This window comes from Bacillus rossius, chromosome 5 (genome assembly GCF_032445375.1).
Source record: "Bacillus rossius redtenbacheri isolate Brsri chromosome 5, Brsri_v3, whole genome shotgun sequence".
Classification (NCBI taxonomy): domain Eukaryota; kingdom Metazoa; phylum Arthropoda; class Insecta; order Phasmatodea; family Bacillidae; genus Bacillus; species Bacillus rossius.
Window position 1 is genome coordinate 61,948,498 of NC_086333.1, and position 25,027 is coordinate 61,973,524.

A 25,027-nucleotide genomic window follows, 5' to 3' on the forward strand; every position below is an offset into this window, starting at 1 on the left:
GAGGGGTAAACACGGGTCCCGGGGTTCTTGTAGCCTTCGGCCGTCGACGGCGTTGACGAGCTCTCGGGCGACGGACGCCGTCCGTCCCTGGAAGTTACAGTCGCCGGAAACATAAAGGGGGGGGGGGGGGGGGGGAGGGGTTCTGTAACAGTCGGTTTACGGACGATAATTTTACGTGATAAGTAGAGACCTGCAAAATTCTGCGGATTCATTTCGTGATATGCTACAATTCAAATAATTATACCTTAGCGCTGCTTCTGCAATTGGTTCACTGTTAATCTGGAGTAATGAGGGCCAATTAGAGACCCTCACTCATAGAAGTGTCGAATCACAGACACTCGGTCGAGACCACTCACAAGTCAGCAACCAATGAACAGGTGGCATTTGCCCGAGTGTAGTAGAGTCTATCCTGGAGGTCGTTGAACCCGCGAATTTTGCAGGTCTCTAGTGATAAGAGACCGGAAAAAAATTGGCGGATTCATTTCGTGATAGGCTGAAATTCAATTCTGCTGGTTCTGCTATATTGGCTCGCAGTTTAACATTAAAGCTCTCTGGGCCAATGATAGACTATCGACCAAAGAAGCGTCGAATCACAAGCTACCCAGTGGACACGAGTAGTATAGGTTAGCCAGTCCGAGATCTGGCTTCTGGCTGAGGTGCGAGGTGCCGGCTCCGCCATCTTGGATTTGTGACGTCACGGCGGCAAAAATTCCTCAAAATTCCTCAAAAATGACTCAAAATGACTCAAAAATCCCCGTTTTAAGAAAAAATTTCCCTTTTTCGAGGGAAAAATTCCCGTTTCGAGGGAAAATTTCCCGATTTATTCCGTAAAAATCCCAGAGGCTGAAAATTCCTAATACTGGCTTAAGCATCCTTAACTCAAGCCTCAGTTAAGCCATTTCTAGGAATAAGGATATCATGGCAGCCATCTTGGATTGTGACGTCACGGCGGCCATCTTGGACGAGCGTAACGTGACAATGTGCGTAACGTGACACTTTTTCGTGCGTGCAGCCGGCGTAACGGGACACAGCGTAACGGTACATAACGTAACGGGACAAGTAGATCACGGCGGCCATTTTGGATCCACCATTTTTATGACGTCATTGTGTTCTCGAACATTCCGGCATTGTGTTATCCGCCATTTTGAATTATGACGTCACCGTTTCAATTTCCGTTACGGCCGCCATCTTTAAATTTATTATCCGATTTTAATGAATTTTTTTTTAAAAATTATAAAAAAATTCAATAATAAAAATTTTAATAAAGTATTTAAAAAACAAACATTTACGACACGGAGCTCGGAGTCCTCGGTTCAAACCCGACGAGTGCAAAAAAATTAAAAATGGCGACCGATCCTCCCCTCGTGGTGGGTGCTAGCAGACTGACTCCCACCACTTTTTTTCAAAGCATATATATCGTCACCTAGTATGACGTCATGTCCGCCATCTTGTCTTCGTCTGCTGGAAGCCATCATCATTGTATCGTCGACGAGAGTGCGCTGACGTCATGTTAGTTTAGTTCTTATACGCTAGAGTACAGTAATCATTTATTACTATGACACTCGCCATCTTGAAATTCGGCCGCCATCTTGAAAATCCGTAATTATTTAGCTAGAAATTCGGGAAAAGTTCCAATATTCATTAAATAAATCACTCATTAATTTACATACTGATTCGATCGATTCCTGTCCTCGGTTCGATACCCGATCGATGCAATAATGTTTAATTTGATGTAAAAAAATAATAATTTCATTATTCCATGTTCAACATTCTTAAAGAGACATTAAAACCTTTACTGTCATCATCATCCTATAAGCCACCAACACCAACATATTGGTAATTCATAATTTTAATGCTAGAGATTCGGGAAAAAGTTCAAAATTCATTAAATAAATTTGTATTCCATATAATGATTGATTGGATCGACTAAGGTCCTTGGTTCGATCCCTGGCCGATACAAAACAACTTTAATTTAAAAAAAATACCACTAAAGTGTTAGGTTTGAGAAAATAAAAACACCACAAGTTCTTTTAAAAAAATTTTATTACATAAATTCAATACACTACTACAAGTACAAAAAAAACACTGACAAATTAACAAAGCCTTTTGGATTCCTCGATTCAAACAGTCTTCTTATTGTACGGACTAAGCCTTTTACATGACTTTAAATGTCTATCCGATCCGGTCATCACCGCAGCCAGAGACGGACTGAAGTTCAAATCACTTATATAGTCTCATTAGCCGGTACAACACATGAGTCAAATCAATAACCATGTTCATTATACGTCTCGGAGCATTTTTTATAATGACGATGTAAGCTATCGATACGTGAAATTAGTTTATTGCCCTTATTGCACTGAAATTGTATTCTTTGAACATTATTAGAACAACCGCTTCTTTCATGTCTGCGAGCATTTGAGGTGATAGTAAATGATGCACCACAGTATTTGCACTGATGCGAAGTACGCTCTTCATTAATTGAAGTATTCAATGCTGATGAAACTTCAGCTGATGGTGGAACAGCACATATCGAAGTCTCCTCCAGTGTTGTCAGAGGCGTTGCCAACGGGATCTGCTCCAACATCGTCGGCGCTGACGTCATGGTTCCCGTAGTCGATGATACATCCTCTATCGAGTACGACGTTAAGGTCGGTAAAGATGCCATCGAAGTCTCAAGAACAGGCAATTACACGACTTATGCACCAGAAGAAACAAACTAGGTGATCCCTACACCACCGTCGCCAGTAACAAACTGAGCGTCCTGCTGTCTAGGACTCGCTTATATACATGCACCGTATGGAATAATACGCTAGTCAAATCAAGAACCATCTACAATAATACTAGAGTCAAAACAACGTTAAAAATAGAAGGACCATCAACGAAAAGGCAGCACATTTGGAAGCACCGACTACGAAAAGGCAGCACATTTGGAAGCACCGACAACGAAAAGGAAGCACATTTGGAAGCACCGACTACGAAAAGGCAGCACATTTGGAAGCACCGACTACGAAAAGGCAGCACATTTGGAAGCACCGACAACGAAAAGGCAGCACATTTGGAAGCACCGACAACGAAAAGGCAGCACATTTGGAAGCACCGACAACGAAAAGGCAGCACATTTGGAAGCACCGACTACGAAATGGCAGCACATTTGGAAGCACCGACAACGAAAAGGCAGCACATTCGGAAGCACCGACAACGAAAAGGCAGCACATTTGGAAGCACCGACAACGAAAAGGCAGCACATTTGGAAGCACCGACAACGAAAAGGCAGCACATTCGGAAGCACCGACAACGAAAAGGCAGCACATTCGGAAGCACCGACAACGAAAAGGCAGCACATTCGGAAGCACCGACAACGAAAAGGCAGCACATTTGGAAGCACCGACAACGAAAAGGCAGCACATTTGGAAGCACCGACAACGAAAAGGCAGCACATTTGGAAGCACCGACAACGAAAAGGCAGCACATTTGGAAGCACCGCCAACGAAAAGGCAATACATTTTGGATGCACCATCATAAAGACAGCGCATTTTGGAAGCACCATCGAATAAGGAAGCACATTTTGGAAGCACCATCGAATAAGGAATCACACTTGGAAGCTCCATCGAATAAGGACGCACACTTGGAAGCTCCATCAACAAAAAAAAGGCAAAAAGGAAGCACAAGTTACGAGATCTAAGTCTTAGTTAGAAATCAGAATACAAGAAAGAAAAACCTTAAATTTTTATAATTTAAATTATTTATTTTATTTCTTTAAATTATACAAATGCAAGTAAAACAAGCCATTATTGTATGTAGCCAGCTTTCCTCAGTTCCTTGAGTATGAAGGATATTTCTTTGATGCACAAATAGTTTCCTGCACAAAGCGAACCATGTAGAAGTCTTAGCCGGTCAACCAATATGTTTGGATCTTTCCATGATGTGTAATCATTCTCTTCTACCACCATCTTCCTTGTACCTTTATAATAAATATTATGATCTCTGGTGTCTTCCGTTTTACCACCAACCTCAGGGTAACTTTCATGTTTGAGACGGTGATCATCACAAGCTTGATCAGATTTATTTAATATATCACGACGTTTCCACCGTTTCGGTCTCAGGACACCTCCACATTCTTCGATCTTGGCAGCTTTAGGTGTTTCATCATAGTCTATGTCTTTGTCAACAGCCTCAGAGTCACTGTAACAATCACTGTAGAAGGAATCGTCTTCACCCAATTTACCGTAATAATTCGATGTTGATGATGTTGAAGTGTCTTCATCGTCTTCATGCTTCCTTTTTAGGAGTCCATCATTTTTACAAAGTAGGAAAGATCTACTTGAATTCGGCTGGAATATATTCTCACTTTTCACGTTAAGGATTCTTCCATTGTCTTCATTCTTCCGTAAATCATCAACCTCCTTCAATTTAAGTTGTTTGTCGAGATCGGAAGAGCCAAGAAAATTATTGTGATAATGCAGATCACTCTTCCTTAGGCTAGTAGATTCATCGTTGTCCTCTTGCTTGTACGCAGGCTTGGCGCTACAAGTTCTGCCATGTCTTTTTAGGCTCTCTCTCCGCGTAAACGACTTGCTACATCGAACACAACTTATCATATTGCGCAGAGGATTTTTAACACAGTCATTCTTCTCGTGTTGTCTTTTATTCTTTCTCAAGATAAACTCTTTACTGCAAAACTTACACCTATGTTCTTTCGATACAGCGTCAGATCCCAAATCGGAATTCATATTAGTTACTGAGACTAATGCCAGATACCAATTGAGTGTTTTAAATTAAATCCAATACTTAAATAGAAATTTTTTCATATTTCATCAGCGAGAATTAATATATCTCATGCAAAAGTACTTTATGCATGTAGTTCTGCTTTTCAACAACAGATGTCGCCACATGTTGCTTGCAGGTAAATAATATTTAGTTCTTTTATGCGGGATGCGGGATGCTCACTAACGATCGCAAAAGAAGGATGGCTTCGCTAGACTCAAAGGAAAAGGAAGTTCGTCTTGCATGTTGGTGCTCCACAGATGTCTCATGGCGTAATATTAATTTGACTGAGTAATGATATTTTTTAATTCCACCTGATAAAAATATTGCAAGTTTTGATTTAGTAGCAGAAATTATCGAATTAAATGTAACTCCAAATAAAATGACATGTCTCATTAGACAAAAAAAATCCATGCAGAGATAGATCTCTCACAAATAATCAGGAGCACTCGGTGAAAACCATCAGATGTATAGTCAGGAATAATCAGAAACACTTGGAAAAAGCCATCAATATAATAACAAGAATAATCAGGAGCACACGGAGAAAACTACCATAATATTGTCAAGAATAATCAGGAGCACACGGATAAATCCACCATAATACTGTCAAGAATAAACGGGAGCACACGGAGAAAACCACCATAATATTGACAAGAATAATCAGGAGCACACGGAGAAAACCGCCACAAGTTTTCTTTGATATCATAAAATTTCAGAAAAAAATAAATAATAAAAATAAATAAAAAATTTAAAATAATGAAATAAAAAAATACATAAAATTCTGGCTTGTACTAGAACTATATCTTTGCTCAACAATGAGAAGTTCACAAGCTAGCAGAATCTATTTATGTATTTTTTTATTTCATTATTTTAAATTTTTTATTTATTTTTATTATTTATTTTTTTCTGAAATTTTATGATATCAAAGAAAACTTGTGGCGGTTTTCTCCGTGTGCTCCTGATTATTCTTGTCAATATTATGGTGGTTTTCTCCGTGTGCTCCCGTTTATTCTTGACAGTATTATGGTGGATTTATCCGTGTGCTCCTGATTATTCTTGACAATATTATGGTAGTTTTCTCCGTGTGCTCCTGATTATTCTTGTTATTATATTGATGGCTTTCTCCAAGTGTTTCTGATTATTCCTGACTATACATCTGATGGTTTTCACCGAGTGCTCCTGATTATTTGTGAGAGATCTATCTCTGCATGGATTTTTTTTGTCTAATGAGACATGTCATTTTATTTGGAGTTACATTTAATTCGATAATTTCTGCTACTAAATCAAAACTTGCAATATTTTTATCAGGTGGAATTAAAAAATATCATTACTCAGTCAAATTAATATTACGCCATGAGACATCTGTGGAGCACCAACATGCAAGACGAACTTCCTTTTCCTTTGAGTCTAGCGAAGCCATCCTTCTTTTGCGATCGTTAGTGAGCATCCCGCATCCCGCATAAAAGAACTAAATATTATTTACCTGCAAGCAACATGTGGCGACATCTGTTGTTGAAAAGCAGAACTACATTCATAAAGTACTTTTGCATGAGATATATTAATTCTCGCTGATGAAATATGAAAAAATTTCTATTTAAGTATTGGATTTAATTTAAAACACTCAATTGGTATCTGGCATTAGTCTCAGTAACTAATATGAATTCCGATTTGGGATCTGACGCTGTATCGAAAGAACATAGGTGTAAGTTTTGCAGTAAAGAGTTTATCTTGAGAAAGAATAAAAGACAACACGAGAAGAATGACTGTGTTAAAAATCCTCTGCGCAATATGATAAGTTGTGTTCGATGTAGCAAGTCGTTTACGCGGAGAGAGAGCCTAAAAAGACATGGCAGAACTTGTAGCGCCAAGCCTGCGTACAAGCAAGAGGACAACGATGAATCTACTAGCCTAAGGAAGAGTGATCTGCATTATCACAATAATTTTCTTGGCTCTTCCGATCTCGACAAACAACTTAAATTGAAGGAGGTTGATGATTTACGGAAGAATGAAGACAATGGAAGAATCCTTAACGTGAAAAGTGAGAATATATTCCAGCCGAATTCAAGTAGATCTTTCCTACTTTGTAAAAATGATGGACTCCTAAAAAGGAAGCATGAAGACGATGAAGACACTTCAACATCATCAACATCGAATTATTACGGTAAATTGGGTGAAGACGATTCCTTCTACAGTGATTGTTACAGTGACTCTGAGGCTGTTGACAAAGACATAGACTATGATGAAACACCTAAAGCTGCCAAGATCGAAGAATGTGGAGGTGTCCTGAGACCGAAACGGTGGAAACGTCGTGATATATTAAATAAATCTGATCAAGCTTGTGATGATCACCGTCTCAAACATGAAAGTTACCCTGAGGTTGGTGGTAAAACGGAAGACACCAGAGATCATAATATTTATTATAAAGGTGCAAGGAAGATGGTGGTAGAAGAGAATGATTACACATCATGGAAAGATCCAAACATATTGGTTGACCGGCTAAGACTTCTACATGGTTCGCTTTGTGCAGGAAACTATTTGTGCATCAAAGAAATATCCTTCATACTCAAGGAACTGAGGAAAGCTGGCTACATACAATAATGGCTTGTTTTACTTGCATTTGTATAATGTAAAGAAATAAAATAAATAATTTAAATTATAAAAATTTAAGGTTTTTCTTTCTTGTATTCTGATTTCTAACTAAGACTTAGATCTCGTAACTTGTGCTTCCTTTTTGCCTTTTTTTTGTTGATGGAGCTTCCAAGTGTGCGTCCTTATTCGATGGAGCTTCCAAGTGTGATTCCTTATTCGATGGTGCTTCCAAAATGTGCTTCCTTATTCGATGGTGCTTCCAAAATGCGCTGTCTTTATGATGGTGCATCCAAAATGTATTGCCTTTTCGTTGGCGGTGCTTCCAAATGTGCTGCCTTTTCGTTGTCGGTGCTTCCAAATGTGCTGCCTTTTCGTTGTCGGTGCTTCCAAATGTGCTGCCTTTTCGTTGTCGGTGCTTCCAAATGTGCTGCCTTTTCGTTGTCGGTGCTTCCAAATGTGCTGCCTTTTCGTTGTCGGTGCTTCCAAATGTGCTGCCTTTTCGTTGTCGGTGCTTCCAAATGTGCTGCCTTTTCGTTGTCGGTGCTTCCGAATGTGCTGCCTTTTCGTTGTCGGTGCTTCCAAATGTGCTGCCTTTTCGTTGTCGGTGCTTCCAAATGTGCTGCCTTTTCGTTGTCGGTGCTTCCGAATGTGCTGCCTTTTCGTTGTCGGTGCTTCCGAATGTGCTGCCTTTTCGTTGTCGGTGCTTCCAAATGTGCTGCCTTTTCGTTGTCGGTGCTTCCAAATGTGCTGCCTTTTCGTTGTCGGTGCTTCCGAATGTGCTGCCTTTTCGTTGTCGGTGCTTCCAAATGTGCTGCCTTTTCGTAGTCGGTGCTTCCAAATGTGCTGCCTTTTCGTAGTCGGTGCTTCCAAATGTGCTTCCTTTTCGTTGTCGGTGCTTCCAAATGTGCTGCCTTTTCGTAGTCGGTGCTTCCAAATGTGCTGCCTTTTCGTTGATGGTCCTTCTATTTTTAACGTTGTTTTGACTCTAGTATTATTGTAGATGGTTCTTGATTTGACTAGCGTATTATTCCATACGGTGCATGTATATAAGCGAGTCCTAGACAGCAGGACGCTCAGTTTGTTACTGGCGACGGTGGTGTAGGGATCACCTAGTTTGTTTCTTCTGGTGCATAAGTCGTGTAATTGCCTGTTCTTGAGACTTCGATGGCATCTTTACCGACCTTAACGTCGTACTCGATGGAGGATGTATCATCGACTACGGGAACCATGACGTCAGCGCCGACGATGTTGGAGCAGATCCCGTTGGCAACGCCTCTGACAACACTGGAGGAGACTTCGATATGTGCTGTTCCACCATCAGCTGAAGTTTCATCAGCATTGAATACTTCAATTAATGAAGAGCGTACTTCGCATCAGTGCAAATACTGTGGTGCATCATTTACTATCACCTCAAATGCTCGCAGACATGAAAGAAGCGGTTGTTCTAATAATGTTCAAAGAATACAATTTCAGTGCAATAAGGGCAATAAACTAATTTCACGTATCGATAGCTTACATCGTCATTATAAAAAATGCTCCGAGACGTATAATGAACATGGTTATTGATTTGACTCATGTGTTGTACCGGCTAATGAGACTATATAAGTGATTTGAACTTCAGTCCGTCTCTGGCTGCGGTGATGACCGGATCGGATAGACATTTAAAGTCATGTAAAAGGCTTATTCCGTACAATAAGAAGACTGTTTGAATCGAGGAATCCAAAAGGCTTTGTTAATTTGTCAGTGTTTTTTTTGTACTTGTAGTAGTGTATTGAATTTATGTAATAAAATTTTTTTAAAAGAACTTGTGGTGTTTTTATTTTCTCAAACCTAACACTTTAGTGGTATTTTTTTTAAATTAAAGTTGTTTTGTATCGGCCAGGGATCGAACCAAGGACCTTAGTCGATCCAATCAATCATTATATGGAATACAAATTTATTTAATGAATTTTGAACTTTTTCCCGAATCTATAGCATTAAAATTATGAATTACCAATATGTTGGTGTTGGTGGCTTATAGGATAATGATGACAGTAAAGGTTTTAATGTCTCTTTAAGAATGTTGAACATGGAATAATGAAATTATTATTTTTTTACATCAAATTAAACATTATTGCATCGATCGGGTATCGAACCGAGGACAGGAATCGATCGAATCAGTATGTAAATTAATGAGTGATTTATTTAATGAATATTGGAACTTTTCCCGAATTTCTAGCTAAATAATTACGGATTTTCAAGATGGCGGCCGAATTTCAAGATGGCGAGTGTCATAGTAATAAATGATTACTGTACTCTAGCGTATAAGAACTAAACTAACATGACGTCAGCGCACTCTCGTCGACGATACAATGATGATGGCTTCCAGCAGACGAAGACAAGATGGCGGACATGACGTCATACTAGGTGACGATATATATGCTTTGAAAAAAAGTGGTGGGAGTCAGTCTGCTAGCACCCACCACGAGGGGAGGATCGGTCGCCATTTTTAATTTTTTTGCACTCGTCGGGTTTGAACCGAGGACTCCGAGCTCCGTGTCGTAAATGTTTGTTTTTTAAATACTTTATTAAAATTTTTATTATTGAATTTTTTTATAATTTTTTAAAAAAAATTCATTAAAATCGGATAATAAATTTAAAGATGGCGGCCGTAACGGAAATTGAAACGGTGACGTCATAATTCAAAATGGCGGATAACACAATGCCGGAATGATCGAGAACACAATGACGTCATAAAAATGGTGGATCCAAAATGGCCGCAGTGATCTACTTGTCCCGTTACGTTATGTACCGTTATGCTGTGTCCCGTTACGCTGTGTCCCGTTACGCCGGCTGCACGCACGAAAAAGTGTCACGTTACGCACATTGTCACGTTACGCTCGTCCAAGATGGCTGCCATGATATCCTTATTCCTAGAAATGGCTTAACTGAGGCTTGAGTTAAGGATGCTTAAGCCAGTATTAGGAATTTTCAGCCTCTGGGATTTTTACGGAATAAATCGGGAAATTTTCCCTCGAAACGGGAATTTTTCCCTCGCAAAAGGGAAATTTTTTCTTACAACGGGGATTTTTGAGTCATTTTGAGTCATTTTTGAGGAATTTTGAGGAATTTTTGCCGCCGTGACGTCACAAATCCAAGATGGCGGAGCCGGCACCTCGCACCTCAGCCAGAAGCCAGATCTCGGACCGGCTAACCTATACTACTGACACGCCTCACAATTTGGTACCCAATGAACACGCGTGTTTTCTTGAGAAATGCAGAGGATAATGGAGGCTGTCCTAAAGGTCATTGAATCCGCGAATTTTTCCGGTCCCTAGTGATAACGTCATAAGAAAACATTGATGAAAAAATTGCGTACTTTCTAATTTTCAAATATTATTTACAGGTTTTGCACATTTAAATTTTAATAATTTGTTTAAATACAATCACGAAAAATTACTTATAGTAATAAACTGTAATCAAATCAATGTCCATAAATTGTTAAATTGAAATGACGAAAATTGGACAATTATAACAATTTCTTTTAAATTGCTGCTTTTTAAAAAGCCCGCCTTAAACTGTTTGATATTATAGAAGATTTTCTCGAACGGTGGGTGGCCGGTTTTTGCACGCTCGGATCAGGTTGGAACGTGACAATGAGTCATGCTTTTTCGTACGTGCAGCCGGCGTTCATCGATTTGTAAGACGTTGTCACGTCAAAAAAAATGTGTGTGTCTTTCTGTACACGCCAGAGATATTTAAACATCTAAACTCGCTAAAGAGCAAATTTATGTGTCCTCATGTTTTAACTACACCTTATAATACGACACAATGAGGAAACGAAACTTAACGAATAATTGTAAGGGAAATTTTGTTTTCAATTACAATTCTTGACACGAATGACACGTAGTTCTCGCTCACACCGCTAAAATTCGCTTGGAGAGCAGCTACGTTGACTTTCGAATCATTTGATTTGCAGAGCGAAACTAAACTATATAATAAAATTGAAAAATACTTTAAAAAAAATACCAAACTCTGGCTTTGGACCTGATTTTCAACGAGGAATTTCATTAAAATATCATTATCCTGTTAAAGTTCATTTTAAAGATGCTACAGTGAAATTTCCCTTTGACTTTTTGAACTTTGGTTCGTGCCACTCGCCATAGATGGCAGCACTGTGGTCACACATTTAGGTTCCATGCGTATTCTATTCCATTCACAAAGATACTCCTTCAAATTGCCGTAACTAATTTTCATTCAGTGGACAAAATGCTGAATACGTTACCTTTATTGACAACTGTATTTTGTTGGAAACTATTGGTGTTACGATTGTTTGTTAGATAAGATGTCATTTCACGGTAATTCAAAATGATGAAAAGGTAGGGTATAAGAACAGAACGACGCCATTATGGTTTCATCAGTTTTTGGTGCCATAACAATTTTATTTTTGACGTGAAAACGTCTATTCGTTCGCTAGAGTGATAGTTGGTTCGACTTTCTTGTGAGACAATATACCGTCAGATCTGAATCGCTAATAACTACGAGGATAATCGCTAATAACAAAGGATAGATATATCATGTCTGTGTGTTTGTCGCGCAGTATGTATTTTGCCTGTGACGTCATTGCGCGTGATTTGTTACGAATTAGCTTTATGTAAAGTTGTAAAACTGGTGTAGGACATTTTTAGCGAGGACATTTATTCGAGTGTCGTTGTGAAGAACTGCCAGACTACTTCTAGAACCCAAAGTAAGGCAGTAAAAATATTCTCCGGAATATAAGTAAAAATCGGTATTACATTGCAAAAATTACAAAATAATTAAATATGTCTCATGTGCCTTGTAAGTGCGCTCGGAATAATATAAAACGCAAGGCAGAGGAAAGCTCGCGTTTAAAGGAATCCAAAAAGCCTAAGAGGTCCAGTGCCGAGTGAATGCGAGAGCGTTGAAAAGGAAAAATGAAAAACAATTAATGCCTCAACGATGGTTAAGCCAATTGTATCCGATGCAGGTGAGAAACACGTGTGTTTCTTTAGCTAACAAAGATTCTTGCAACATGCGATAAACTTGTGATGTATCTATTATGGAACCATTATACCACCTTGCAACCGTTGTATTTAAGTGATTGATAAATAAATTACTTATTAAAAGGAAACACTTTTTTTATGATTTCATCCCGAAGTTTTCACGAAAACTCTGTGGTGCGAACCCGAACTGAATTCTTCTCTGCTTTGTTTTTTTTTTACGTTAAATATAGAATACCTATTTGTCTTTGTGAAGACAAAGATAGATCATTTTATGATCCACTAAATCATACACTATCCTTAAGTGACATAACATTGTCATGGCCTGAAACATGTTGAAAACAATATGACGTTTCTCGGTTTCAACACACTCTCCCCCCCTCCCCCCTTCATGACAACGGGATCACCAAAGTTTTATAGCGAGCTTTCTTAATGGGTATTAGGCCCCGCCATTTTTTTCTATATTTATAGTTTTGAACTATTTTTCCCAAAATTTGGCATGTCAAGTCATAAATCATATCTCCCACACCTTCTATACCTTGTTGCAATAACATATTTACCTAAAAGGTTCAAGCTTGTGAGCGCCGCGTGGTAATATCTTATTATTCCACGTGGACAGTTAGACTATTAAAAATTTTCACCTTCAATTTACGAAGAACGCTGGTTAGTAATTATCCAGAGATCATCGAAAATTTACTGTTATCTTCGTAAATTTACGGACACTAGATTTCACTTATTTTGGGCTTTAATCTAAAAGAATATGCTTGGTATATTACCAAGACATTCATTCAATAACGTTTTAAGTCCACGGAAAAAACACACTTTTTTTGTCCAAATGTATGATTACTAGAGACCTGCAAAATTCGCGGATTCAGTGACCTGCAGGATAGACTCTACTACACTTTACACACTCGGTCAAATGCCACCTGTTCATTGGCTGCTGACTTGTGAGTCGTCTCGACCGAGTGTCTGTGATTCAACACTTCTTTTAGCGAGGGTCTCTGATTGGCCCTCATTACTCCAGATTAACAGTGAACCAATTGCAGAAGCAGCGCTAAGGTATAATTATTTGAATTGTAGCATATCACGAAATTAATGTGTGAATTTTGCAGGTCTCTAATGATTACGTTTGTTTGGAACGAAACATACAACTCGGAAGTCGAAATACGGTGTATGGTATCTAAGAAGATTCAGTTATTTGTAACCAATAAGGAAGGGCCTCTTCGTTTATTTCAGTTTAATTCTTCTTTGAAAAGTCCGTACGTTTAGTGGTGTATTTCTAACAGTGAAGGGCACTCGAGGATAATTTTTCCTCCCGATTTCAAAATCTTTGAGGGCCCACCGTTTGTAGGCTGTGCGTCGCGCCAGCCAGTGCCAGAGAGATGTGCCGGGCGGCTCGTAAGGCTCGTGAGGCTAGTGGTGATTGTGAGGCTAGTGAGGCTCGTGAAGCTCGTGTGGCTCGTGAGGCTCGTGAGGCTCGTGTGGCTAGTGAGGCTAGTGAGGCTCGTGTGGCCCGTGAGGCTCGCGAGGCTCGTGAGGCTCGTGAGGCTCGTGAGGCTCGTGAGGCTCGTGAGGCTCGTGAGGCTCGTGAGGCTCGTGAGGCTCGTGTGACTCGTGAGGCTCGTGAGGCTCGCGAGGCTCGTGTGGCCCGTGAGGCTCGCGAGGCTCGTGAGGCTCGTGAGGCTCGCGAGGCTCGTGAGGCTCGTGTGGCCCGTGAGGCTCGCGAGGCTCGTGAGGCTCGTGTGGCCCGTGAGGCTCGCGAGGCTCGTGAGGCTCGTGAGGCTCGTGAGGCTCGTGTGACTCGTGAGGCTCGTGAGGCTCGCGAGGCTCGTGAGGCTCGTGTGGCCCGTGAGGCTCGCGAGGCTCGTGAGGCTCGTGAGGCTCGTGAGGCTCGTGAGGCTCGTGAGGCTCGTGAGGCTCGTGAGGCTCGCGAGGCTCGTGAGGCTCGTGTGGCCCGTGAGGCTCGCGAGGCTCGTGAGGCTCGTGAGGCTCGTGAGGCTCGTGAGGCTCGTGAGGCTCGTGAGGCTCGTGAGGCTCGTGTGACTCGTGAGGCTCGTGAGGCTCGCGAGGCTCGTGAGGCTCGTGAGACTCGCGAGGCTCGATGGCGGGGCGGACTCACCGAGGACCAGCCGGTTGGCGACGCGGCCCGCCTCGTCGCGCGCGTTCACCGTGAAGTTCCTGAAGGACTCGACGACCACGGGCTGGTTCTTCCTGGAGCGGATGGACGAGGCGACCAGCGCGTCCAGCACCAGCGCCTGCCCGCTCAGCCGCACGCCGCCCGTCACGATGCGCAGGTGGCCCATGCCCTCCTGCGGGCAACCACCGGTCACACTGACTGTAGCGTCCAGGGTTTGTACTGACACTAACTGTAGCATCCTGCATTGGGACTGACACTAACTGTAGCGTCCAGCATTCGGACTGACACTGACTGTAGCATCCAGCATTGGGATTGACACTGACTGTAGCATCCAGCATTGGGACTGACACTGACTGTAGCGTCCAGCATTGGGACTGATACGGACTGTAGCATCCAGCATTGAGACTGACACTGACTGTAGCGTCCAGCATTGAGACTGACACTAACTGTAGCGTCGAGCATTGAGACTGACACTGACTGTAGCGTCCAGCATTGAGACTGACACTGACTGTAGCGTCCAGCATTGAGACTGACACTGACTGTAGCGTCCAGCATTGAGACTGACACTGACTGTAGCGTCCAGCGTTTGGACTGACACTGACTGTAGCGTCCAGCGTTTGGACTGACACTAACTGTAGCATCCAGCATTGGGACGGGATGAAAATTACATTTAAGTCATCGAAAAAAAGTTGGTTGTCTGTAAGGTCAGTTTACGGACGATAGTTTAACGTGACAACGTCATAACGAAACATTGATGAAATGATTGCATACTCTTATGAATAGAATTGAATCATTTTTATTTTAATAATAAAAGAATAAAATCTTGAAATTATACTAGTAATCAGATTTTTCAAATGCAAGAATAATTAACCTTTATTGCCGAAATTTTTGTTGTAATAAGCAATGAAAACCACATTAACTTTTCACTTCACTTTATAAAAAGTCGACGAAACAGTTCACGTGTCGTGGATAGATAGCGCGATTCGTTCGGTTCGCGTCCGTCAACATAAATAGCAGCACCATAAAGGAATAATATTATTTCGTTTTTATAATACGATTTAATAACAAAAACGCATCCCAAATACACCAAACTTATTTACAATGTTACAATATATTTTAAAACTTTTTGCAAAAGATCCCGGGTGTAATTTGAATTATTTTGTGCAACTGTAAAACACCATTGTTCGTTAAAAACGTATTTGAATATTCAACATTACTTTTAAATAACCGTACCGATTATGCTGAAAATCGGTGGACGTTCGTTAAATTACATAATAGTAATAATTCAAACGACAAAAACATGATTGAAAAGTCAAATCGATGGTTGTTCCAATCGAGTGCAAGAGAGATCCCACGCATGCGTACAATGAGCATAACAGGACACATCCGTAGTGGGACACCCGTAGTGGGACAATGTGCGTTACGGGACACTTTTTCGTGCGTGAAGCCGGCGTTCATCGATTTGTTAGACGTCACGTCAAAAAAAGATTCGATTTGAAACGTATGCTTAAATATTTTTTTGCACGGATTATTCTTTTAACTATGGTATCTTCAAATATTAAAAGAGAAACAATTTTGCACTGGTCGGCGTGTGTTCGGCATCCAGCAGGGAAGAAGAATCGCGGAAAACGGAACGGGAGTCGGTGAACGAGAATTGTGAAAAAAAAAAAAAAAAAAAAAGTGCAACGACGCAAAACCCGTACACAGTCACGTTCGTAAATATTTTATTAATGCCATAAGAGTATTAATTCTGGCGTCTGCGTAAAGTTTATATAATTAACTTTTTGGAGATCTTTTTATCAAGATGGTCAATATTTTAATCAAATTCCTTGTCAAACACTAGATTCAATTCTGCGGTTTAGGACTTTTGGTTGATATTTTTCGCTTACATCGGAGCCATTTTTAATTGTTTAAAATGTCTGTTAGTTGCGTGCTGTCATCTGCAAGGTTTACGATTCAGGCAGCGAATTCTAGCGGTGATTGCAGAAAGTAAGTGTGTTATTCGCGTCTAGAAATTTTGGTATGTACTTGAAAAGCGAATATTTTATTGATCAGGATATTTATCACGCTAGGCATTATTTCAAAGAATTTTAATTTTACTTTCTTGTCAGAATTTTGTATTATATGTTTTTTTGGAACATAAACAACACGAGAACACATGAATACACTCGGTACCGACGTCAGATGTGTACATATCACTGGCGAGTACTGAAATACTGGCTTGCAATTTTTTTTAAAGACTTCCTATCGAGGACGGTACCGTAGTGAAACTTACGGAAAATGTCAACTTTTTTTTTAAATCACGATCCCTGGACCTATAAACTGTTGTGAACACAGTAATTAATTTGAACCTGCAAGAGTTTTGTGCAAATTTAACAAAGCACATTAGAAAAACATGATATTACATATGTAATTGAATAAAATTTTAGATAATTGGTTAATTTTAACGGCGATGTGCAATTGTCACGTCAGCAACGCTCAGCTACCTGTGCATTCCGTATGTTCCGTGGAGCGTTGCCTGAGAGCGCTTTCACGTCCGTCGCTGAGCGGCGTCGCGGTGTTGGCAAGAGGCGTGTTCAAAAAGTCCGTTACGCCGGCCAGGACGATCGCTGGTGCTAGAGAGCCGATGGCAGTCCAGGAAACATTTTAGTTTGTAAATGAGTTTTAAAAAATAGTATTAGTATTCTTGTAATAATTTTGGGAAAGCTTTTCAATAGTTCAATATATTATTTTCTAAAAACGATTTTTGCAATTTTGTACTGAATTAACTTTGGTTGAAAATCAAAAATTTTCAATATGGTGGCCAAGATGGCTGATAATACGGTAGACGCTTCGGTGAGAAATGGGTGACGCTACAATAAGCTGACGATACGGGGATTGACGTAAGTTCACTCCAGCAGGTGATTAATAAACTAATATGGCAGCAGCACACACTAGCAGACGTAATAAATATGGAGGCATCCAAGATGGATGCCGTGGCGTCATAATGGTGGAAAACATAAATTCCTTGGCCAAAGTTGGGGAGGGGGGGGGGGGAGAGTTTGGTCAGTATGCTCCTAGTGCCCATAGGAGAATGATTTTAAAAAATGTTTTTACCCTTATCGAGATCGAAATGAGGACTCTAAAATCCATGACATATGAAATCACTTCTATGAAATAATTTAATCGGGGTGCTAAATTACACCCTATGTAACATTTTTCACTCACATTTAAAGTTCACGGTTATTCCAAATGTCAACTTTGACGATGTAATTCAAAATGGTGGGCCGTCATTGATACTATCCTAAATCCTCATCCTCAATCGTGCATGAGAGTCACCATTTATATACTACTCAGTGGCTTCCGCTTTCCCTCCTCTACTCTTTTAAATTTAACACAGAAACTCTTTTTCAGCATCCCCTTTTAGTGCCGTTTAACACTGGTGGTGTCAGAAAAGTTTTTATTTTTCACATAATAAAAGAACATTTTGGCACATTACAAAAGGTGTTAGACAATTAGCGTACTACATTTATTTGATTTTATACCACAATTACATTAAATGTATTTAAGGCGTTCAACCACAAGCTAATATTAATATAAAAAATAAGTTTTTTTATCTTTTTAGCTAACGTCTTTCGATGAAAATTATGTCGAGAACATTTAAAGCTTCAAACTTTACTTGTATTCCTACACGGTAAAATTAGTTTTGTATGCACCAGTTCTATGCTCTTCCCTTAAATGACAAATTTCACAATTACTTAAAAAAGAATGCATCGCATCCAAAATTTTTTGAGGCAAAACAGGTTCAAATATTGGTAGCTACAAAACTATAACTTTCATCTAACTTGGTTACACACTCCAAGAAATAATTAAAACTATTTTGTTACAGTTTTAAGTTTTTTAGTTGCACGAGGCTCTGAAATATTTTTCAACGATTCACAACAAATTACGTCCACGCCCTTCAAGACGGTAAGAGTCAGGATGGACCTGCAGTAATATCCCTTACTAATTACATGAATTTTTTCAAATAATAATTATTTTATTTGGCTGGATATTAGCCATAGATTTTTTCAAAATTCTATATCTTATAATCTTTGGAAGTTGCTTAGTTAAAATAATAATCTTTGCAAAAATTTTAAGCAATAAGTTTTAAATCAAATGTCTTTTTTAATGACTTAAATATAATTTTCATTCCGTCTAAAGCTGTATCCTATACTTTCTATGTTCATAAATGAAGTTTTTAGTTCAAAGCTACTACTTTTTTTCACATGGTAGAACACCCAGTTGGTGAGGCTTCATTTTACGAGTAATTATAATTCTTACTTGGTTTTGAATGTGTTCTTGTTTTTTTTTTTATGTGAGCGAGTCCTTCTGTACTCTAACCTCAGTAACGAGCAAATTCATAGGTTCTCATGTTGTTCATGTTGCCAATAAACTTTTCGAGAAATAATTTAAAAATAAAAAAAATACTGGCCATTTTGTTAAAATTAATTTAACAGTTAATACAATAACGTTTTCACACACGTTAGAAGTTAAACTTCTTTGGCATGAATAAAATATTTGCTTGAAACATTCTAAAACATATATTATATTTAAAAATATATGTATATTTGTTTTTGCCTAAACGACAGATATGTCAGGAAATAATTACTACTAATAACCTTAATTTTATTCATCTGATTCAATATGTTTACTATATAATGTTAAAACTTTAAAATTTTATTAAAAAAGGAAAATAAATATTCCAGTAACGAGATTAGAACCACTTTTCTCGAGGTTAACATGCTCGTGCTTTACCGCTGCTCTACCAAGCCCGTTTACGTATTGCAAGGAGAATATGTATTTATATTCACTCTAATGCCAATTTCTTAGACATTTTAAAACATGATTTTACTTTTTTACAATTACTTTTTTAGTTTACCAAATATCTTTCAAGGTACTTTCGCTAACATAGAAGTTTCATTTCTGCAAACCAATGCGTTTTGTTTGTACCCTAATATTTACTAAATATACGGGTTTATGTTGCTACAAGTGGTTCCGTTATCTTTGTGTCATATCTCCGTTCATCGACCTCGGTTTCATTTTCATGAAATTACTCCTACCAAATGCAAAGATCTATGAGCTTTGCACATAAAAATTGTCAATAATAGCTAACAAAACATATGTGTGTGTCTTATTATCGTTCACTACGTGAAGAATATATATATATATATATATATATATATATATATATACATATATATATTGGCGTACTACATTTAATTGATTTTATACCACAATTACATAAAATGTATTTAAGGCGTTCAACCACAAGCTAATATTAATATAAAAAATTAAGTTTTTTATATTTTCAGGTAACGGATTTCGATGAAAATTATGTCGAGAACATTAAAAGCTTCAAACTTTACTATTATTCCTAAGCGCTAAAATTAGTATTTTATATAATGATTTGCGTTGGAAATAACAACAAATAACTTTAAACTTAGTCACATTATTAATGTTCATACAAGCATTAAAAAAAAATGTATTTTTTTTTCATTCAACAAGCAAATGTCTGCTCTTAAAATACTGTGAAAATGAAAACAAATCTAATATCGTTAAAAAAAATTAGGTTTTATTAAAGGTTCTTGGTGAAATTTAATTATGTAGGTTAAATCAATATCAATTTGGCGTGTATGCTCGCAGCAGGGAACGAGACAGGAGGAAATTAATAAAGAGCTCGCGTAGCTGTGATTGTCCCGTGCGAATGTCGTTGCAGTCGGCAAGGGGTCGCGCTCAGCGAAGTGCTTATTAAAGTTCAGCCCGTGCCATTTGGAGCGGCCGAAAGGTTTGCTCTCTCGGTGCGGTGGTCAGCCTGCCCCCGTTGGGGGGGGGGGGGGGAGGGTGGAACGAGAACGCAGTGGGTGGAAGGACTGACCCGTTGTTTTCAAATGTCCCCTAGGGACATGCTGACCCTTGGAAAAAGATGTTAGAACTCAAAAACTGGTGTGCAAACTTTAGGGTTCGAATAAACTCAATTTTTTTACGGTTTTAAATTAAATAACGCACTTAACAATTTTTAATTACGGGGAAAAAATTGAAGCGAATAAAATCGTTTAAAAATTAATTAAATCTAACGAAAACTGCTCATAGCTAAAGACCCCTAAAGTTTTACAGGTATGTTTAGTACCTGACACTCAATATATACAACAAGGAAAATTTGGTAATGTGGCTAAACATGTACCTACTGGATATTATTTACTTGAAAAATTGTTATGGGAAATCAACTATACAGAAATAGTACATTTCCACTCGTTTTACCCTTTACTATATATTTTAGGAGAGATACCACGAATGCCTGCACAATTTCATAGTTTTGAAACTTCCATTAAGAGTTTAGGAACATAAGAAAAAAACAAGGTTTTTTGATGAATTACGAAAAAGCTCAAGAAAAGTAAACTTCAAATTGGCTGTCGCCAATGTAAGATGCCAACGCCTTCTACTGAGGTATTCTAGAAAGTATATAAAAAAACTCTTAGAGAAGAAACGCTGATATATTTCATAGCTGTTTTAAATAAATACTGTATTTGCATTAAAAGAAAATTATGTTCGTTACATTTAATATAAGAATTATATAAAATGCAGCGTTAATATTCTACGTAGAAAAGATACGGTGCAATTTTTTTCTGCTCATTTTGGCAAGCGTTTGGAAATAACTGCGATGGTAGTCTTATTGGAAACGCTAGAATTGTTTTTTGGTTACGATACGATGAATGGTATCTCCTAACAGGTCCCAAGATCTTTCATTTACGCGACGGACCATTCGTAGGGTAGCCAAATTCACATGATTGAAAACAGTGGTTTTGGTACAGCAACAGATATTTTCTGTAAAATTACGTACAGGTGCTAGTAAAAACATTCTCCTATCACCTGAAATTAAAAAAAAAATGTAACTTAATTAATTTTATTAATAATTAAAAATATATTTCTGTGATTAGGCAAAATGATCGTTTAAAAATTTAATTAATTTATTATATTGTTAATGTATTTATGATACGAACTTTTAGAAAAAAAAAATATGGCCTGTCAATATAAACAATATTTATTTTCATTTAATATCTATATCGTTAGTATTTTTTTTATCACAAAATGGCCAACCAACACCCATTCATTACTCTTGTATTGACTTTCATTTGTTCAATTGAACCGATTGATTAAAATTTTAACTTTTCCATGACAGATTCAGACGACACTAATCTGCGCCCAGTCTTTCTCGGGACTCAAATCCAGAACTTTTGTCTCCGCAATCCGGCGTGCGTTCGACAGCGATTCGGAGGCCGAAGTCCCTATTAAAGAAATATGTTAAGTTAGTACTTACATTACTGTGAATAAAAATTGATAATTTACACTATGTTGACGACAACTGTGTTCAGCTATTTCTAGAGGTCCAAGCAACATTTTAACCATTTAAAGTAATGTGACTGTCTCAACTTGAACCATAACTAGCACTTTGCCTGTTAGAAATTTTCACCTTAAATTTACGAAGCATTCTGACTACAAATTATTCAGGGGTCTTCAAAGAATTACCGCTATCTTCGTAAGTTTCCGGGTGTTGGGTTCACTTACTTTGAACATGACTCAACACTTAAAATCACATTTAATAAATAAAAAAGTATTTAAAATCGTTTCTAGTCTACAGCGGCTTTTTTATTGTTTTCTTCCACGTGTATGTTAACCCTGTTTACAACGTTAAAAAACAACTCTGAACTTGGAATACGACGTATTTTCTACGGAGATTCAGTTATTTGAGATTACGAAGAACTCTTCGTTTGTATCAAGTTAATTATTCGTTGAAAATTTCGTTATTTTACTTCGATTTCTCACAGTGTTTGAGCGTCACACCCCTTCGTGAACCTTCGGCAATCATCGTTCCCAACGACCGAAACTACATCAACTTGGGAAAAATCCGTATTTGAGAAGTAAAGCTTTCAGAAATATTTTTAAAAAAATTATGCGCAAAGCTTTTGTAAGATTACATAAAAATTATTTTATGTGCATAGACAGTGGTATTTATTAAATAATCATCACTTGGCTTGACAAAGCAGCATTTATTTTGAAAGTTTTTGATTGAAGTTAAGGAACTTTTGAGTTGGGGGTCGTTAATCATTTAATGTTTTCCATAACTTTCCTATGCAAACAACAGTATAGTGAAATGAAGCAAATTCCAAAAAGTTTGATCGTTTTCCGACAGTTCGTTTTTGTCTGTAACTACAAAAAAAAACTAGTTTGAAAACATTAAATTTTTTACTCCGGTTTAAAACAAAGACGTAAAAAAGTAAATATTTTTTTATTTGAAGGACGTATTAACTAAAAAAGTGACAAAATTATTTTTTATTTAGGAAAAATACACTAGCCTATACTTTTGTAACTAATTAAAAGTATTTATTACTCACAATTTTCACTAAATAAATCACGTGTATAACTTTTGAGTGTATGTGTAACCAATTTGCTTCATTCGAAAAAAAAAACACTCATGAAACTGCGAATAGCCACGTAACCTAGCCCGACATTTTGATTACTTTGTGGAGAAACGTTATTAGACTGTTGATTATTTGGTGACCGTAATATGCTAGTTAATTGGTGTAATTAATTTTGATAGCATATTTGTGTTCAGTTAATTTCCTATGAAAATATCGACGAAAATTCTACCCAACACCGGTAAATATTATGATTACATTTTCGTTCACAGAGCAGACTGTCAGCTCAGAATCCTGTTATCATTGTTATGAAATTCTAGTATACATGAGTACATGTGAAATCATCAAATACAAGTCTATTAAATTACTTTCTTTATTGTTTTCTTACAAAAATATCATAAACCCAGGCAATAACGATCACAAAATAATTGACAAAAACGTATGAAGAAAAAATAGAAATATTTAACAGGAAAAGTTAATTTAAAAAAATATATATTTTTTATTCTATTATTATAAAGGGACAAGGAAAATTAAGCCATTATGTGGTAATTTCTTTTTCAGTCAGTTTTACTCTTTAGGGAAATATCATTCCAATCATTATTATTTTATAACGTCCTACAAGCTAATGAACGTTATTGGGTGAATATTAGCTTGCTCATGATCCAAACGTGCAATGTGTTTGTTCACGAAGGTTATTTTTTTAAAATTAATATGAAGATGGATAGTACAATAAAGTTTCAGTTATAATTTCTCAACTTTTAAAAAGTATAGTTTCTTTATAGTGTGACGTTTAACACTTATGTGCGTAGTTTATGAAACCAGGTTTATAATATTTTTAAAAAGTGGCATTTCATTTTATTATAATTAACGTAGTGTTTTTCACTGAAAATAGTGTTCGTAGTTTTTGTAAAGGCTTCTTGAAATAACTTCAAGCTGACTGGACATAAAACTAAACTACGATACTCTAGCCATTGTTTTGGGTGAAATTTTATCTTGGTCAGCTGCCAGATTCATTTACTTTGGTTTTTAAAATAAAAATAATTAAGTAGTTAATTTTACACAAAGTTCATCTGATCTAGTATTACGTTCGCTTTCTTCAAATACATTATGTACTCTTTTCCCCAAAGTTATCTCATTATTCATGTTTTGGCCTTGGAACACTATTTTTACCGTCATCTATTTGCAAATAGGGGAATAACATATTTCAGTAATCACCCTTATAATCGTTACAACTTCCTTTGTTAAGCTGTATTGATAAGTATTTCGAGTTGGGAAAAAGTAAAAGACGTTCCCGATAGTTTGAGAAATGATTAATCTCGACTGAAATTACCACTAGTCGGCCAAGTCGGCCCGGTACCAAGACAAAAACCAGTTACGTGTAGATAGACACGAACGCTGTCTTCCACCGAAGCGCCCCCAGCGGTTTTCCGAAACCAACCGGCAAAGCGATTGACTGAGCTCGTGGGGACAAAAGAAACGTGAAACTCGATATAATTAAGGGCGCCAGCCGAGACGAGGGTGGGGCGTCGAGGAAGGCTGCGGCAGGGATGTTTTGGAAGGGTGGAGGGGGAAGGATGGGTTCAAAAAAAGGAGGGGAGGGGGTAAGGGAGGGATGGACGTGTATTTCGGCTCGTTATTGTTGCGAAAGCCCCCCCGTCCCACGAGCGCCCCAACGGAATTTCTGGAAGTTTCAGGCCGAGCCATAATCACAGCCGGCTCCCACCTCCCAACCTCCCCCCCACCCGGTTCTCATCAAAGTCCTTCTCCGTCTGATAATAGATAACCAGGGTGTGGGGTTCGTTTCTGCGCCAGATTGTTAATTAGGCCCTTGAGCGATGCGACCATCCCTCAGTTCCCGTCTCGTCTGACGTGAGTCTGTACGCGTCCCGCATCACATTTAAAACATCCTTCAATTTTTTTTTTTTGTGAAGGAACTACTGGGTTTCTCGCCAGCTACTTCTCAGATGGCCCTGCCTTCATTCTGTCAACGCACCGAACTAGTCGAATATGTTCACTTCCATGTCCGTAACTCTCTCTTTCTGCCCCATTCTCCCTCGTACGATCTCCACTTCCCCATTGTCTTTCTCCTGTTTTTTTTTTCT

At 38.3% G+C, this 25,027-nt stretch overlaps 2 protein-coding genes across 2 annotated transcripts in view; one reads left to right on the forward strand and one right to left on the reverse strand.

The window, feature by feature from the left end:
• LOC134531887 (uncharacterized) overlaps window positions 1-25,027 on the forward strand; it is a 347,014-nt gene that overhangs the window by 70,306 nt on the left and 251,681 nt on the right. The window lies entirely within an intron of this gene.
• LOC134531886 (delta-sarcoglycan) overlaps window positions 1-25,027 on the reverse strand; it is a 140,082-nt gene that overhangs the window by 33,881 nt on the left and 81,174 nt on the right. Inside the window, exon 4 of the mRNA XM_063367899.1 lies at window positions 14,473-14,662. Coding sequence (XP_063223969.1) covers window positions 14,473-14,662 — 190 coding nt within the window. The remainder of the gene's footprint in view (window positions 1-14,472; window positions 14,663-25,027) is intronic.